This window comes from Crinia signifera, chromosome 3, assembly GCF_055691185.1.
Source record: "Crinia signifera chromosome 3, ASM5569118v1, whole genome shotgun sequence".
Classification (NCBI taxonomy): domain Eukaryota; kingdom Metazoa; phylum Chordata; class Amphibia; order Anura; family Myobatrachidae; genus Crinia; species Crinia signifera.
The window spans coordinates 101622748-101639367 of record NC_139219.1 but is presented as its reverse complement, the minus strand read 5'-3'; the positions used below and the strand labels follow the sequence as shown (position 1 = coordinate 101639367).

Below are 16620 nucleotides of genomic sequence, written 5' to 3'. Positions count from 1 at the left end.
CACAGCCAGCACACCCATATTAATGCTCTGGACGCGCTGGCATCACACCGTGCTCTCCCCCGCCCTGCGCTGTACTCCTCCTGATTCAGTACAGCGCAGGGCGGGGGAGGGAGGGGGGAGCGCAGTGTGACGCCAGCACGTCACATCGCAAGCCGGCCGGAGTACAGGGGCCCATGGCCACTTGCTTAAGGAGAAAGGGGGACAGGAGCAGGGGCGTAGGGAGGGCGCCAGAGCCATGCACTGTCGGCTCTCTCACAGTGCTCGCCTCGCTCCCCCGCCTCCCCATCTGGCGGCTCCAGGACAGCAGGGTCGCCATCAGGGGCTTGACCATTCCAGACAGAGCCGCCGCTGTCTTCACGATGTTACAGTACCTCCCGGTCCCCGCGCACTGTGCCTCTCTAAGAGACTGCGGCTGTTCAAAGGAGGGGACAGCATGCAGGGAGAGTCAAAGTGCACAGATCCCCCTGACCATGTCCTGTTGAAGCACGGAGTCCGTGTCCCAGGTAGGAGACTTGTACTTGTAGTACAGTAATCTCTAGTTTCTAATGATCCCCACTCCCGAGCCTCAGTGTACAATGTAACTAACATGTACACAGTCATGGGTGCCCTGGATTTGTGCCCTGGTGCTGGGTGAGGTGTGAGCCCTAGTGCGAGGTGCACCCTGTTGCTGGTTGAGGTGTGCGCCCTGGTGCTGGGTGCTGCATGTGCCCTGGTGCTGGTTGAGGTGGGATCCGGGATATATATGGGGGAACTGGCACATTTTGAGGCCGAAGCATATATGGATGGGTGGTCCGGGGGAAACAGTAATATGAGTGGGAAGAGTCACATATGGGGGGGTTTGGAGGTGAGACTCCTCTGGCCGGCTCCCGATGTGACGTGCTGGCAGGGGGGGTAACTCTGTTCCCGTAATTTGAATAATGGAGACATCTGTGCTATGTAAAATAAATTGGCATTATTTTGTGGCCACGCCCCTTCCCCCGTGAAGCCACTCCCCTATATTTTTGGCTTGAGCACCCACCAGCAAAAACATAAATCGGCACCTATGATCTGGCTCCAAGGTAGCACACTGGGTTTTCTCACAACAGTCCAGTATCTCAGTCCCTCCAAAATGGCTGCCTCCAACCCTCTCCTCAGAGCCCAACTGTCAGTGCATGGTTTTATTTATATCCTGCAGTCACATGACCCACTGTCTGCACATGCTTCTGTAACTGATAGCTGCCCCTAACAGTTCAGCATGAAAGTCTTATAACATTTTACAAGCATTGGGGTACCATGTATTTTGAGGGTATCACACATGCTCCTCCAGTGCTCCACATTTTAAGAGCACTGTCCCCACTTGTAATCCTGCCCACTGCCTGCTATGGGACTGCACAGTTGCAAGTGCAGCAGTGTGCTCTGGGGTTGGGGTGGAGGTGGGAGGAGTTTAGATTATGTATATTAAAATAAACCAATGGTGTGTATTAGATTTTAAACTAGGGGTTTAATAATGTCTAGGAAGTGATTATAACGTCAGATAAACTTAAACAACTTAAAATACACATCCTCTGTGGTATGTACACAATAGGACCATATCCATTAACATTCAACTACCCATGTCACATAATGTAAGTGTCGGTCATGTGTATATTTATGTTAGTAATGCCTTAGATCAGTGGTAGCCAACTACGGTCCTCGAGAGCTACCAACAGTTCACATTTTCCAGACAACCTAGCTGCTGCACAGGTGCACTTATTACTAGCTGAAACATTTTCAAAGATCCACAGCTGGAGCTAATTACTTCACTTGTGATACTGTGAGGAGATCTGGAAAACATTAACTGTTGGTAGCTCTCGAGGACTGGAGTTGGCTACCCCAGCCTTAGATGAATTCCCACAGCCTAAAAAAAGGCTATTTGCTTAATTGTGCATAACATAGGATGCATGCCAGCAATCAGGATGTTGATGGAAGAAATATTGGAGCTGGAATTCCAATATCAATGGATATGCTGAGGCCAGAATCTCAACAGCTGACATCCAAATAATAAGTATGTCGGGGACTGTTAGGGTTAAGCCGCTGGCAGGGCCTGATTAAGGGTTCCAGATTCCCCAGGCTAAGATAGAAGTGGCCGCACCCCCCTCCCCTCCACCATTATTGTTGTTCATATTCATCCAAAAATCTGTACCAGGCTTGGCCTCTGCTCCATTCATATTGCCACTTGCAGTACGGCGGCGGAACTATCTGTGGCTCTCACAGGGCCTCCTCTTCCCAGCGTCCCTGCTTCGGGGACTTACAGTAGATCAATTCATATTGCCACTTACTGCCCTAGCAGTACTTGCAACAATGGCAGTGGCATCAATCACAGCATTGGCGGAAGAGTCATTCGTGGCTCTCACAGGATCTTCTCTTCCCAATGTCCATGCCTTGGTAACTCAGCTCCACGCACATTGCCACTTACTACCCTAGCAGTGGCATCGATCACAGCCCCAGTGGAGGAGCCAGACGCGGCTCTCACAGAACCTTCTCTTTCCGGAGTTCCTGCCTCTGTAACACTGGCAATCCAAGCAGGCACTCACTGCGCTCGCCATGCTATGCTCGGCACACTATTCTAGTCTCCCTCTACGCCCTGGTGGATGGTAGTGCCTAAAATACCACCTGTCGGCACATATCGGCTCAAAAAAATTAAAAAACGAATGTCAACCTTTTGACTGTTGACCTTGCCCATGTCAACCTTTCCAAGTGTCGACCCAATGCATGTCAAGCTTAGGTGTGTCATCCTAAGGAACCTAAGTTTTATTTGCCACTGCTTTTTCCTGCTTCCTGATATATATTAAGCTGGTCTCTGGTCATCATTTCACATAACATAGCAGAAGGGTACTGGAGGAGAAAAATAGATTATGTAAAAGGGTAATATAGTAAAAGCTGACGTTAAACACTTACATAAAAAATAGGCAAATTCAATGAGAATATTCACTACAGTATGTGCAGCGATTGTGATTTGCTGCACATTTTGCAGGGTTCCGGAGAGCTGGAGCATTCGCTGCCAGCCCTCCCTCTCCCCCTATTCAACGCGTCAGGGGCTTGCTGCCCCTGACAGTAAATTTTAACCCCCCCCCCCCCTGGCGAATGACGCAGAGAGTCGGGGTGACGGCAGAAGGCAGGGAGATGGAAGCCTCCCTGCCTGTGCCGGGCTGTGTGGGGGAGAAGGAGGGTCGACAGGGAGGCGGTGGAGGGAGCGCCCTGCGCTGGTGCATATGTAATGAGCGGGACCAGTTGCAATGAATAACTAATGAGCGGCTCCCCGCCCCCTGTGACGTCATCTGTGGGTTTTTTTTATTAAATATATATTCATGTGCTACAAGCACATGAATCCAAATAGCATGTCCCTTCACATAATAAAATTAATGATTTTTTTTTTTTGTTTTACACCAAAAAAAAAAACCTTTATTTTAATAGAACACATTCCAGTTCACTTTAAAAAATGTCGAATGCAAAACGGTGAATCAATGTGAAAATCATGGAGAAAGCAGTTCTCCATCCTAGCATTGAATACACTCTCGGCGAATCACAGTGATAACCCCATTGAAATACACCAGCGAATTGCAGCGAGCATGAAATGGAGAACTGTCCGGCATTCGCTGTTCGCTTTCGGGGAACAGTGAACATTTAATAGGGTGAATCAGATTTTCAGTGAAAAAGATTCACCGCAGGGAGTAAAAACAGCCCGATTCGCTGGAAAAAAAACAGTGAATCCAGAGCATTGACTACTGCCCAGTGTGTCTGCAGACAGAATTAAGATGGTAACATTATGCTGATAAAGGAGAAAGTAGTTTGGTGCTTAGAAAACCTTCCTCAATGGATAATTACCCTGGTCCCCTGCAGCTGCAATATTTTAGGAATGCTTGGTCCCAAACAAAACAGAAAATAAAAAAAGTACAAAAAATAAATAAAGCTGTGCTAGGGATCTGGGTTAACTTTTTAATAAACCAGTCAAGTTGATTAATCAATAAGCAGATATTATGCACATATAAAAGATATGTAAAGAAATATATTCATTAATCATTAAAACATATAATAAAACAAAACTATTACAAAACAAGATAATCAATAAAAAGCTGTCAGAAGACCGACTCATTAATTAGCATGCTGTCTAGTAGTATAGCGTATAAGCAGTATATAATAATTAGTAGCTGTTTGAAATTAGTTGTGGTGCAGTCCAGTATGTGTTTGGATTGCTCTATAATAATTAGTTACTGTTTGAAATTGATTGTGCTGCAGTCCAGATATAAGCCGCTTATTCAGAAGACAGAAATTCTTGTTATGAGGGTATAGTTAGTAATTCAGATATTGAAAGAATAAATTTATCTGGCCAGACAACTGCAGGTACCTTCTAAAAATCACACAGACTTTTATCAGGATGTCAGATGTCCATGTTCTCCCAGCTGCTGGTGCCCGTGACCAGAGTAAGCAGCTCCAGAGTGTGCGTAGTCTCAGGTCGCGTGTCTATACTGCAATTCAGCTCCCAGGTGGGTGTGTATCGCTTCTAACGCATTTCCCCGCCTGTATTCACTATCAGCGGCTTCCTCAGAGAACAGTATGCAAGCTACTGATGCTGAATGCAGGCAGGGAAACGCGTTAGAAGTTATAATAGAGTTATGGATAGTTCTAGAACCATGTCGCAATATCTGCATCATGTCGACATACTGTAAATCCTGCTTACTGTACCTTCAAAATCAGATATTAGTTTCTTAATTACAGCATACTTGCCTAATTTTAAAGACTAGTTTCATGGAGATTATAGTTGGTAGTAGAATTTTACACAGTGCCCCATTGAGTGGGCGTGTCATGATACATCCAATGGGCATGTCTAGTTCCATATATGTAGAGGTTTTGAAAAGAGATTGTGAACGTGGCACCTAGAATCATTGGTGTGTACTTCTACATCTGAGAGGAATCTTCTAAAATGACTTCAATACAAATGTAGATGAGCCCCAAAGCAGTTAGTAAGAGCTACTATACTTACTAATGAAAAGTCACTGATACATGTCAAGGACTGTTCTATATAAATAGCCACAAGAAATGCATGTAGCCTTTATTGAGGGATCACTGTGTTTTATCACCAATGATGGGAAATGGTGCTAATGATTCCATATAAATGTATCTATCTCTCATTCCTTTTTTTCTTCCAAAAATGTAACAGTGTACTGTGGGCTAGGTGACATATGGGAGCTTGCTAGACTAATGAGGGGGAGAGGGAGATTGCTGCTATTTCATGGAGTCTCCTGCAGAATGCAGGAGGGTAGGTAACTGTGAATTGCAGCCTAGTACTTATATACTTATCTATTTGCTTTACACAGATAATACATAATTCATCTTCGGTTTCTTCTGAACCTAAGTCATTACGTAAAAACTCTCTAACTCGGAACTCAGGATCTTCCCTGTGTATCATGGACTGTAATGAGAGAATATCACATCATCATATAACAAACAGCTCCTCAGCGCCAGACCTGAAGAAATTGTTTGTGGAACAGAACCATTACCCAAAAGGAGATAGTCAAACGTTAAAAACAGAGTTTGGGTCCCTAAGTTATATTTCCAATGAACATGAGACAGTATTAAACAGCAATGTGCCCACATTATCTGTGGCAACGGAGGGTTTACACATGAAAGTTAAAGGTAAGCAAAATCCATTACAGCAGACGTTTTGTTCCTGAAATAGATCTTTTAGGAAATTACAGAAGGCCTCAATTGGGCATATCTGTATTTACAGTATAAGGCTATGGGGTTAGTTCTCAAAGCTTGCTGGGAGATAAGGGAGGTCATTCTGGTTCATACGCTCCTGTGCACATTTGCACAGGGGAGCAATGTTTTGCAACTGCACATAAGCATGGGTGTTACCATGGTAACCATGGTACTTCGCCCATGACGCAGGTGTCAGGGATGGGCAGCTGACGTCACTGGATGTCAGCTGCGCACCTCCTTCTTATACAAGGGCGCTGCAAATCTCAGTCACCAAAGAGTCACTTAGATTTGCAAACCCTTTAGAAATCATTTGATGCCCCGCACGTAAGCTGCGAATGGATATTTATGCAAAACATCCATTCCCCTGCATGCAGGGAAAATCTGCGTGTGTGTGGTGGGCGGACCTTCATTCAGGCAGCGTTTGGTTGGCTCACAGCTTTGCGAGTCAACCAGAATGACCTCCAAAGTGTAGAGCGTGAATGTACGATCTAATCAGCTTCTGTCACAGACTGTGTCTGAAAAATAGGAGCTGATGGGTATTTTATCTTTTTTCACTTTATCTCTCCCCAAGCTTGCACCCTTTAGTTCAGTACCTAGCGAAAAACATTAAGCTACCCCTGGCTTCATGCTGATTGACCTCTGTTTCTTGTTTAGTTTGTTAAATTATCCATTTCTCTAGCCTGTATTACAGAAACATATGTCCTTAATAATAAAGAGTCTACTTGGCTTCTCAATTAAGGAGGGCAAACCCCAAACACCAGGCACAATGCACCCATTGATAACATTGCTATAAAAATAGATGTAGAGGAGGCATGCGACTTAGTCAGGTCCATAAATATTGGGACATCAACACAATTTTCATATTTTGGCCTTTATACACCATCAAAATGGATTTGAAATGAACCAACTGCTTTTAACTGCAGACTTTCAGCTTTAATTTGAGGGTATTTAAATCCAAATCAGGTGAACGGTATAGGAATTACAATGGTTTCTATATGTGCATCCCACTTTTTAAGGGACCAAAAGAAATGGGGCAATCGACTCATAAGCTTATTTCATGGACAGGTGTGGGCTATTCCCTAGTTATTTCATCAACAATTAAGCAGGTAAAATGTCTGGAGTTGATTCCAGGTGTGACATTTGCATTTGGAATCACGGAAAACAACTGTGGTGGAGCACAGTAGAATTATTTCCCTGGTGAAGAAAAACTCCTTCACAACAGTTGGCCAGATCAAGGACCCTCTCCAGGAGGTAGGTGTATATAACAATTAAGAGAAAAATTCACAAGAGTGATCATAGAGGGTTCACCACAAGATGTGAGCCTCAAACAGGAAGACCAGATTAGAGTTTGCCAAACAACATCTAAAAAAGCCAGAGTGATGGGAAGAGAAAAATATGGAGAAGCAAAGGAACTGCTCATGATCCTAAACATACCACCTCACCAGTGAAGCATGGTGGTGGTAGTGTCATGGTGTGGGCATGTATGGCTGCCAATGGAACAGATTTCCTTGTATTTATTGATAATGTGACTACTGACAAAAGTAGCAGGATTAATTCTGAAGTGTTTCGGGCAATATTATCTGCTCATATTCAGTCAAATACTTCAGAACTCATTGGACGGCGCTTCACAGTGCAGATGGACAATGACCCGAAGCATACTGCAAAAGCAATCAAAGAGTTTTTTAAGGCAAATAAGTGGAATGTTATGCAATAGCCAAGTCAATCACCTCTGACCTGAATTCGATTGAGCATGCGTTTCACTCGAAGACAAAACTGAAGGGAAAATGCCCCAAGAACAAGCAGGAACTGAATACATTTGCAGTAGAGGCCTGGCAGAGCATCACCAAGGATGAAACCCAGTGTCTGGTAATGTCTATGCGTTCCAGACTTCAGGCTGTAATTGACGGCAAAGAGATTTGCAACAAAGTATTAAAAGGTGAAAGTTTGATTTAGGATTGTTTTAGTTTGTCCCATTACTTTTGGACCCTTAAAAAGTGGGAGGCACATACCGTATAGAAACCGTTGTAATTCCTACACCGTTCACCTGATTTTGGTGTAAATAGCTTCAAATTATAGCTGAAAGTTTGGTTCGATACATTTACCATATTATGCGCTATACACCACCACCACAATGAATTTGAAATGATGTCCCAATATTTATCTACCTGACTGTATACAAAGTTGTATTTATAGCTTTTTCCTATGGCTGTGTTTTTCATTTATCTCTGTACATAACTACTTAAAACATTGCACAGGTTTAATAAATAAAATTGTAAAATACCATATTATGTCTTCTCCTACTTTCTATAAGACCAAGATGATGATGAAATGGAGAAGTTATATAAATCTTTAGAGCAGGCAAGTCTGTCACCCATTGGAGATCGGCGTCCTTCTACAAAAAGAGACCTGAGAAAGTCCTTTATCAAGCGTAGTAAAAACCCATCCATAAATGAGAAGCTGCACAAGATCAGGACATTGAATAGCACATTGAAGGTAAGTGTCATTCTGAATCTCGGAAATAATTTTACATTAAAGTACAATGCTAAACAAAACTGGATATATAGTTGTCCCTAGGCTCTGGTTATGCTAAGTGCTATTTTAAATTTAAATGTGTCAATCCTTTCGCTGCAGATAGCAAGTGGAGCGCTTCATACACATATACCTATAAACTATATGGGTCAAAGAGACCCGGATGAAAAAGCCAAAAAAATCTAATTGTCTGACCTGCAAGAATTTTTAGTTCACAAAAGGCATCCGTGATTGATCAGCCCAGTAAAGCAATGATGGCAAGCTTAAAAGTTCCCCATGGGATTAATCTTTAGTTAGTAGAGGTAAGATTGCATGCTTGTAGCAACTTAAGCGATGTTAGTACACTTTTTGTTAATAAAACACAGCTGTGTATAGTTACCACTCCCAGGAGTGCTTTCAATCCTCCATGTATTAGGTACGGGCCGCGGTGACTGAAAGCACTCCTGGGAGTGGTTACTATACACACCTGTATTTTATTAACAAAAAGTGTACTAACATCGCTTAAGTTGCTACAAGCATGCAATCTTACCTCTACTAACTAAAGATGAATCCCATGGGGAACTTTTAAGCTTGCTATCATTGCTTTACCGGGCTGATCAATCACTGATGCCTTTTGTGAACTAAAAATACTTGCCAGTCAGACAATTAGCCTGGCAAGAGTAATTACATCTGATTAGTGCACTAGCAGGATTATCTACATTAGTTTTATGTCTACTGATGTTTGAATGTGATAAATATATGCTAACATTTTTGTTTTAAACATATTATTATTATTATTTAAAAAAAACAGTAATTTTTATGTGCAGCTTACAGGCCGGTTATTAGCTTGTTCAATTATTAAAAATATTTTTTTTGCATTCTTATATTATATATTTTATTCATTTCTGCTGTTTATTTGTTTTTATATGGATTAAAAAGAAATTAATTTTGTTAATTATCTGTGTTGGTTTATATTATTATTACATTACATGTGGCACTTCTAGCGCTGTCTCCATTTTCTGTCACTAGTTTTTTCTGCTGGGGTTTTCCCCTGTTGCCTGTGGTGTTTGTCACTGTTGGGGACGTGGCTGGTATAGCATTTCAGCGTGTGTGGTTGGCGCCCCATGAAGGCACCAGCCACTCGCAGTACACGCTGATGGATCTTCCCTCACTTACCTGTGCCTTTTTGGTCCTGATTGTGTCCACATTGGCACTCCCTGTATCCCTTTTTGCACCCAATCAAAATTGTACAACCGTATTGTGCCCTCATTGTATCATTTACGCACTATTGTGTATTCTTCATTAATTAAACCTTGTATCCAATTTAATTGTGCCCAATTAAATTGTACAACCAAATTGAACCCCCTGCATTGTATCATTTATTACACCGCATTGTTGATCATTATTCGCACACAACCACAAAGGAGCCAAGGGCAGCACAATTCAATTGTTTGCTCATATTAACCAACACCATTGGACCGGTATCCCAATAAGGGCAGCCGCTAGCTCTGCACAATATACTCTGTGCACTGATAACCACCCTCCACTCCTTGTCTTGTTTTTTTAGTTGACTATATAAAGAAAGCAGCACAATTTTACAAATAGAATATCTCCACATAATGTACTTTACTTTATTTTGCAAGTGTAAAGAACATGACCTGGCAATGATCAACCTGTTGCTGGACACTGGAGAAATAACTAGTGTGAAATACAGAGAATGGAAGGACACCAACACTATGCTGTTTCACGATATATACTCTCCACCTTGCTTTCAAGACTGCACTGACCATTCAGCACATGTCAAGTGAAACAAAGACCCCTGCAGTTGTGAACAGTTCCTAAGGATCTACATTCTACGTCTTTACTATGTTTGATTATTTTCAGTCGTATAACTGAACACTGTGCAGTCTTTCTTTTTTCTTGTACTTCATAATATACATACTGATGTGGATGGGAACCCAGATAGTTGTATATGTCCTGTTGTACTTGTCCGCTGTGTATTTATATTTATATAGTCAAGGAAAGTCCTGATCTTTGCACAACACACTTAGATATTATAATAATGGATGCTAAGTACTGGATAAATATAGCCAGCAACACAGTCACTCCATTGCAGTGCTGCAATGTGATGTCATTATAATTACTTCTTACAAATGTTATATAACGTGTAGACATGCTAATAAAATATTTTAATTTATTCATCAATATAAATCCAGTAATTATACTGCAGCCTGGACAAATTTCTTTCAGACATAACATATCCTCACAGATATTTTTGGCAATAAAGCTATTCCACCTCTACTGTGGATCTTCAACATAACATTTTAAATAACATGATATCTGAAAATCACTGGGAACAAGAACAGTTACAGTAAACTCATTTTCTAGTAACAGTTACACATCACTGCATCTACTCTACTAGCAACAGAAATTTCTTATGGAATAGTATGTATTCAACCTCATAATCGTTAAATGTCTCTTTTATAAGTAATACTGTGGTGTCCTCTAAACCCCTCTATTTCCTGTATGACTGGCGGACCCACTTAGCAGAGGGAAGGGACATATGACATATATCCAGTGACACCCAGCCCCAGCCCTGTTTGGCTCAGTCTGTATTGTTTGCTACAACGCTCCTTTTTTCAAAAAAGGATTGTTAAGTTTTGTAATCACATGACGATCAACCTTCTAATGAATGTTTAGTAACACAACCCAACTAGACACATAAATACTAAATTAAGAATAAATGGATACAATATGCCAAAAAGATATCAAAGACACAGAAATGTAAGAAACATATGTATCTCCCGGGTGTCATAGAAAAGTATTAAAAAGTCATATATGTATAAAAGCAAGCTTGCTGATAATTCTTTATCACTTCATGTAGAAATGGGCTCAGATCCTTGATCTGCCTGAAAGGAGGCACTAGTCCTTATTGCACTTGCATAACTATAGCACCGCAGCCCCCGCCACCGCGGGGGGGGGGCGCTGTGCATATGGGGGCGCTGGGGGCTGCGGTGCTATAGTTACACCTCCCCCCAATCCCCCGCAGGCTTACCTATTTCGCTGGTCCCGGCGGCTCCGTTCTTCTGCTGAGGACCACGACAAAATGGCCGCCCCCATATAGCACACAGTTCTCTGAAACTGTCTGCTGTATGGGGGCGGCCATTTTGTGGTGGTCCTCAGCAGAAGAACGGAGCCGCCGGGACCAGCGCGGGATTAGGGGGTTTGAATGGGCGGCGGGGGGGGGCCCCCCTAACGGCGGGGGGGGGGTGCCCAAAACGTAGCTACGCCGCTGCCTTAATGCCCCTTTCCCACTGCAGCTAAAAAACGGTAAATTGCAGATTTTCAGCGCAAATTACCGTTTTAAAGCTGCAGTGGGAAAGTGCCAGAGTTGAAATACCGTTTAAAGCTAAATGGTATTTCAACCCGTTTTTAAAGCAGAGTCCTACACGTTAAAATAACGTTTAAGAGGCAGTGGGAATGCCTCTTAAACGTTATTTAGCCTCCAGGCAGTCCCAGTTCCTGATGAGACCTAGTAGTTCTCACTTTGTGCTCATTACATATGTGCATATGTAATGAGCGGCTCATTATTATGCACATGCACTCATTACATATGCGCAAAGGGAGAACTACTAGTACCATCAGGCACTGGGACTGCCTGTACCCTGCATGGACCCCCGCTGCCTCCCCACTGCCCTGCATCCCCGTGCAGGTAAGTACAAGGGGAGGGGAGGTGGGGGCACAGGGCAGGTACGGGGGTTAGGCACTCTTTACACTTGGGGGGGGGGATTAGGCACTCTTTACACGGGGGGGGGGGGTTAGGCACTCTACATTTTACACGGTTCACTGCAATGGGAATGGTACTTAAATGGTATTTAAAACGGTAATCTGCTGCAGTGGGAATGCTAATACCGTTTTAAATACTATTTAAGATTACCAGTACTTTAAACTGGTCTGCAGTGGGAAAGCAGCATAAGTGTAGGGATATCTTCCCAGAGCTAAAGACACATATTAGGTGTGTTGTCACAGATGGCTACCTCTTAATTTGCTATGAGGGTGGTGGATAATTTACCTCCAAATGTATAGGTCAAGAGAGTAAATACTGGTTGGCAAGAGCATCCTCAATAGCTGCTAAACGAGTTGAATCTCCCGCCATGTGGTAGGGGCTCGCACGGCCCGGCGGGGTAGATCTTGTGGTGTTGTAGCAGGACGCTCTTTGCTGTGACTGCAGATACTGTAGTACTCTCTGCCTGGCTGTCTGCCCTCCGTGCCCGGTGTTTAGGCTCTCCGATGCCGTGGGGGCCTTGCTGAGGTGATGTGCAGATGCTGGTGCCGGCTCTTGCTTGTGCCGTTTCCCAATGTGTATACGTGACCACTGCTGATTGATGCCGCTTGAGTGTGGGTGTGATGACAAGCTGGCAGATGGGGCAGCACAAAGTTCCGGCATACAAAAGTCCTCTGGAGACATGTTTTGCAGCTTTTCCAGTGCAGTGAAATGCGTCTCCAGAGGACTTTTGCTTGCCGGGACTCTGTGCAGCCCCATCTGCCAGCTTGTCATCATGCCCACACTCCAGCGGCATCAATCCGTGGCGGTTTCTTTTCATTATTTGTCCTTGTTGTTTAATTAAGCGCCCCACCTCTGTACTTTTTCTTAAGCTTTGTAGGTAGGCTTTCCTCCATCGTGGTGGCTACTGGATTATACACTGCACTTTCCCTAGCACTGTAGACACCTTTCCAGATATTGTTCTAATGAATGTGTCTGGATATTAAAAGCACTGTTTGTTCAAAATAAATATTCACCACCTGCTCCTTTAGAACTGCATAAGAGTCAGCTACGGTATCACAGGGGGTCTCATGCTGCAATACATGTACTCCCAAGGGAACTACAGATTGCTTAAAGGCAGCAGTACTACCACCAATTGAATTAAACTCAAAATACTGCTAAAATTTGTAAGTGAGAAATAAAACATTTTTTAAATCGATGTTTGTCTTTTAATTTTTACATACATAAAACTTGCAGTGTTGGCTCCAGAGGAGGATTCTGCAGTGCATTTAAAAATATAAATATGGGAGTCAGAGCTGCCAGCGATATTTGGTAATGTTTGGAGTGGTAGTTGGTGCAATCCCTACTTTTGAGTTTAGGACTGTGCTGCAGCCCAGCTGCTGGAGCTGCCACTGTATAAAAGGTTATTTTATAAACATTTAAGTTATAGGATCTCTATGTCAATGCCTAGGACCCCAGATAGTTCATGCTTTCCAGGTCAGCACACATAATGCCAAGTGAAATAATTAGCTCTATGGCTCTTTTTGAAAAATGTTAACTATTTTGGGTTCTAATGATTTAATTTGAGAACTAAACTAATGTAGCTAATGTATGCTTGCTGAAGGTCTATTCATCAGTAAAAAGGGGCATGGCTTATTGGGTTAGAGGCATGAGCATCCATTTTGTCACTTTGTGGTTTTCAGAGATTCCGGTGCTGTCTCCTACACAATGACAGGAGTCAGGTGCTGCATGTAATGTTTCAATGTAGCACCCAGCTCCTGTCAGCACTTTACTGTCACCCCTCAGGCCATACCCTCATTGTGACACCACTAAATGTAAATACTTTGGGGTCCCTGATATAAACCGATACACAATATCAGGTACATGGTAAAAAATTACCATCAGGCGGGGATATATGGGGAAAAAAAATTGAGAAGCTCTGTACTAATAAAAATAGACCACTTACAGCATCTGCGGAGTCCGTTGACATGCTTACAATGGCATACCTTTCAACATATTGCACAATGACCTTGGGAGTCCTGTGCTTGCTGAAGGCTCATATGACTGAAATAGGGCGTGGCCTCCTTAAACAGGGGCAAGATTTTACAGTATTGTTCCTATTTCAAGTCTAGAGATGTGTGTTATGGAGGTTATCTGGAAGTATTTAATCCATTAACAGATGTATGAGCGTTGGAGAGATGAATATGGTTGCAGAGGACAATACAAGATTATGGGAGGGGGTTATTCAATCCAACTGTAAGTAAAAACATCCCGACAGTCAGAATCTCGGATATTTTTGCCGGCTTCTGACATGATCTCGACAGTCTGTATTCAATGTTTCTGTCTGTTGAGTGTTGGAAAGTCCGTGGATCTGTGAAAATATTTGTACATACACATTAAACTGGTATCACTGGTCTCCATAGTGCACTGATGTCCATCGTAATGACCTGCATAAGGTGAGCCAATCAAAATGGTTACGTCTTGTACAGTATTTCATGCAAATGTGCTATAAACCTAGCAGATACAGTACATTACATTGCCAATAATTAAATGATACTCATAGAAATATGTAACCTTGTACATGTAACAGTTTCAATAGCCAAATCCTTTAATTTAATAGAATATTGTGATGTAACTTTTTTATTTCAAGTTAATTGGTTTTCTAATTGTCTTCTATTTATTATTTTATTTGAATTCTAATTATATTAAATTACACCGTTTTTATTTCACTGCACTTTAATAAATATGCAAATTATGTACTTTGCAAATGCTGAATACATTAAATGCTATTTACTTTTGGCAAACTCAAGTGCTGCTTCAGTGCAATTTTATTGTGCTCTAATTTCTATCCATCTAAATGCCTCCTATGCACTTTGGGGTTTATTCTGGTTGATTCGCTTGGATGCGAGTTTGCATCCTTGAAATCAACCAGATCCCACCTTGCGAATGGTGGTACGCCCGCCCACCATTCGCAAGGGCAATTTGCTCGCAGGGCCTGCGAATGGATCTTACACAGTAAGAGCAAAAATTATATTGAGCGCTGATTTGGAATATTCTGCACTGCAGCTGTACCAAAAATGGGGGATTACCAAAACCCCTTAATGTAGACTAAGCAAAAGAAAAAAAGAAGTATGGAACAGCGCTGTGCTGAATATTATGAATATATTTATTAAAATATAACAATATTGTGGCCAACAATAGACAGACAAGACTTACAACATATATTCAATTGTTAGTCCATTCCCATCTCTTGGAACTGGTTAGTGATTAGTTGCATACATGCTAAGATAATCAGTACTTTGTAGCCAGTCAATAGGGTTAGTTCTATATAACACAGTCCCCACTTGATGTGCACATGCAAGGTTAATAGTATACTTATAAAGTTCCCAGCTTTGGAGCAGTGATGGGGTATTATGGCTTATAGATACTGCAATGTTCTCCGACCGTTGGTGCAGTCCTATTACACGGTCATGTCCGAGATCAATCGTTGGTGGTGTCTAGTGTTAGCCAGGAGCGTCCCCTCTGTCCTCTCAACGCATTTCTCCACCTCAAAACACTTCTAAGCGGCTTCCTCAGGAGTAGTAAGGCCCATTTGCAGCCTTGTGGGATCAGTCCACATCATTCAATGGTCCGAGACCACCAAATGATGGCGAAGGGGCACACATATAAAAGTGACTCTGAAGTCACTTATATGTGCATGGATGTTCGGGGGGGGGGGGGAGTGGGCAGGCAGCTGACATCCAGTTATGTCAGCTGCCCGCCCACTGGACTCGCGTCATTTAGTCATTAGCCTGAGAGCACCCATGAAACGCTGGGTATTCCCATATGCTAAGGGGCTGCCCGCTGCCCCTCTCTGCCCCCATGCTTGCTATCTTGGGTACATACACCCGGCAAACAGTCTGTTTGCTATGGCCACACGCACCTGGCATATGCACATGCGCAGAACATCGGGCGCCTTGAGAACAAAACTGAAGAAAGTCCTTTGTTCGTGTGAGATTGCACATTTACCACACAACTGCACATTTTCAATCATTGGGGGAAAAGAAAAGAAGATGTGTACATCGTATCACTAGCTTAGAGATTTAAAGAGTCATCACGCATCTCTGCCCCCATCCCAGTGCTTTGCCTCCCCTGTCCCAGCCAGAAGCTACTACATGAAGATATCCATGTAAGCTTCTGAGTTGTAGGAATCACATCACATTCACTCATTTTGCTATGAAAAAAAAGCTAGTGTAGTTTACGAAAGAAGTAGCAAGTATTGTGAAAGCAAAAATTATAATTTTTAGTAACTAAAAGCAGACAAAAAAACATGATCATAAAGAGATGTATCATGTTAGACAGAAGGAGGACAAAGAAGGTAATCAGATGTGCAAAGGCACAAGGTGAGGAGAAATGGGCCTAGTCGGTGAGTAAAGGAGGCAAAACCTTTTTTTTTTTTTTAGGTATATAAGTGAACGGAGCAAAAAAAAAGGTGGAATAATCCGACTAAAGACAGAGAGTGGATCTCTTGTAGAGGAAAACAATATAATAGCAGATCATCTTAATAATTATTATGTCTCACTATTCACTACTGAAAGAGAGGGGAAGGGGCAACCGTTAAGTTGCAGATATTCAGAAAAATTAGTACATTT

The 16620-nt window shown here is 42.6% G+C and overlaps 1 protein-coding gene across 5 annotated transcripts in view; it reads left to right on the top strand.

The window, feature by feature from the left end:
- IPCEF1 (interaction protein for cytohesin exchange factors 1) overlaps positions 1-11248 on the top strand; it is a 155559-nt gene extending 144311 nt beyond the window's left edge. For 4 of the 5 annotated variants that reach the window (XM_083176303.1, XM_083176307.1, XM_083176304.1 and 1 more), the window contains 3 exons: positions 5334-5652; positions 8030-8211; positions 9870-11247. In XM_083176303.1, the coding sequence (XP_083032429.1) occupies positions 5334-5652; positions 8030-8211; positions 9870-10034 (666 nt within the window). In that variant the 3' untranslated portion in view covers positions 10035-11247. Of the gene's footprint in view, positions 1-5333; positions 5653-8029; positions 8212-9869 lie in introns of all 5 variants that reach the window. The other variant, XM_083176302.1, reaches the window with a different exon arrangement.
- Positions 11249-16620: the final 5372 nt, after the last annotated feature.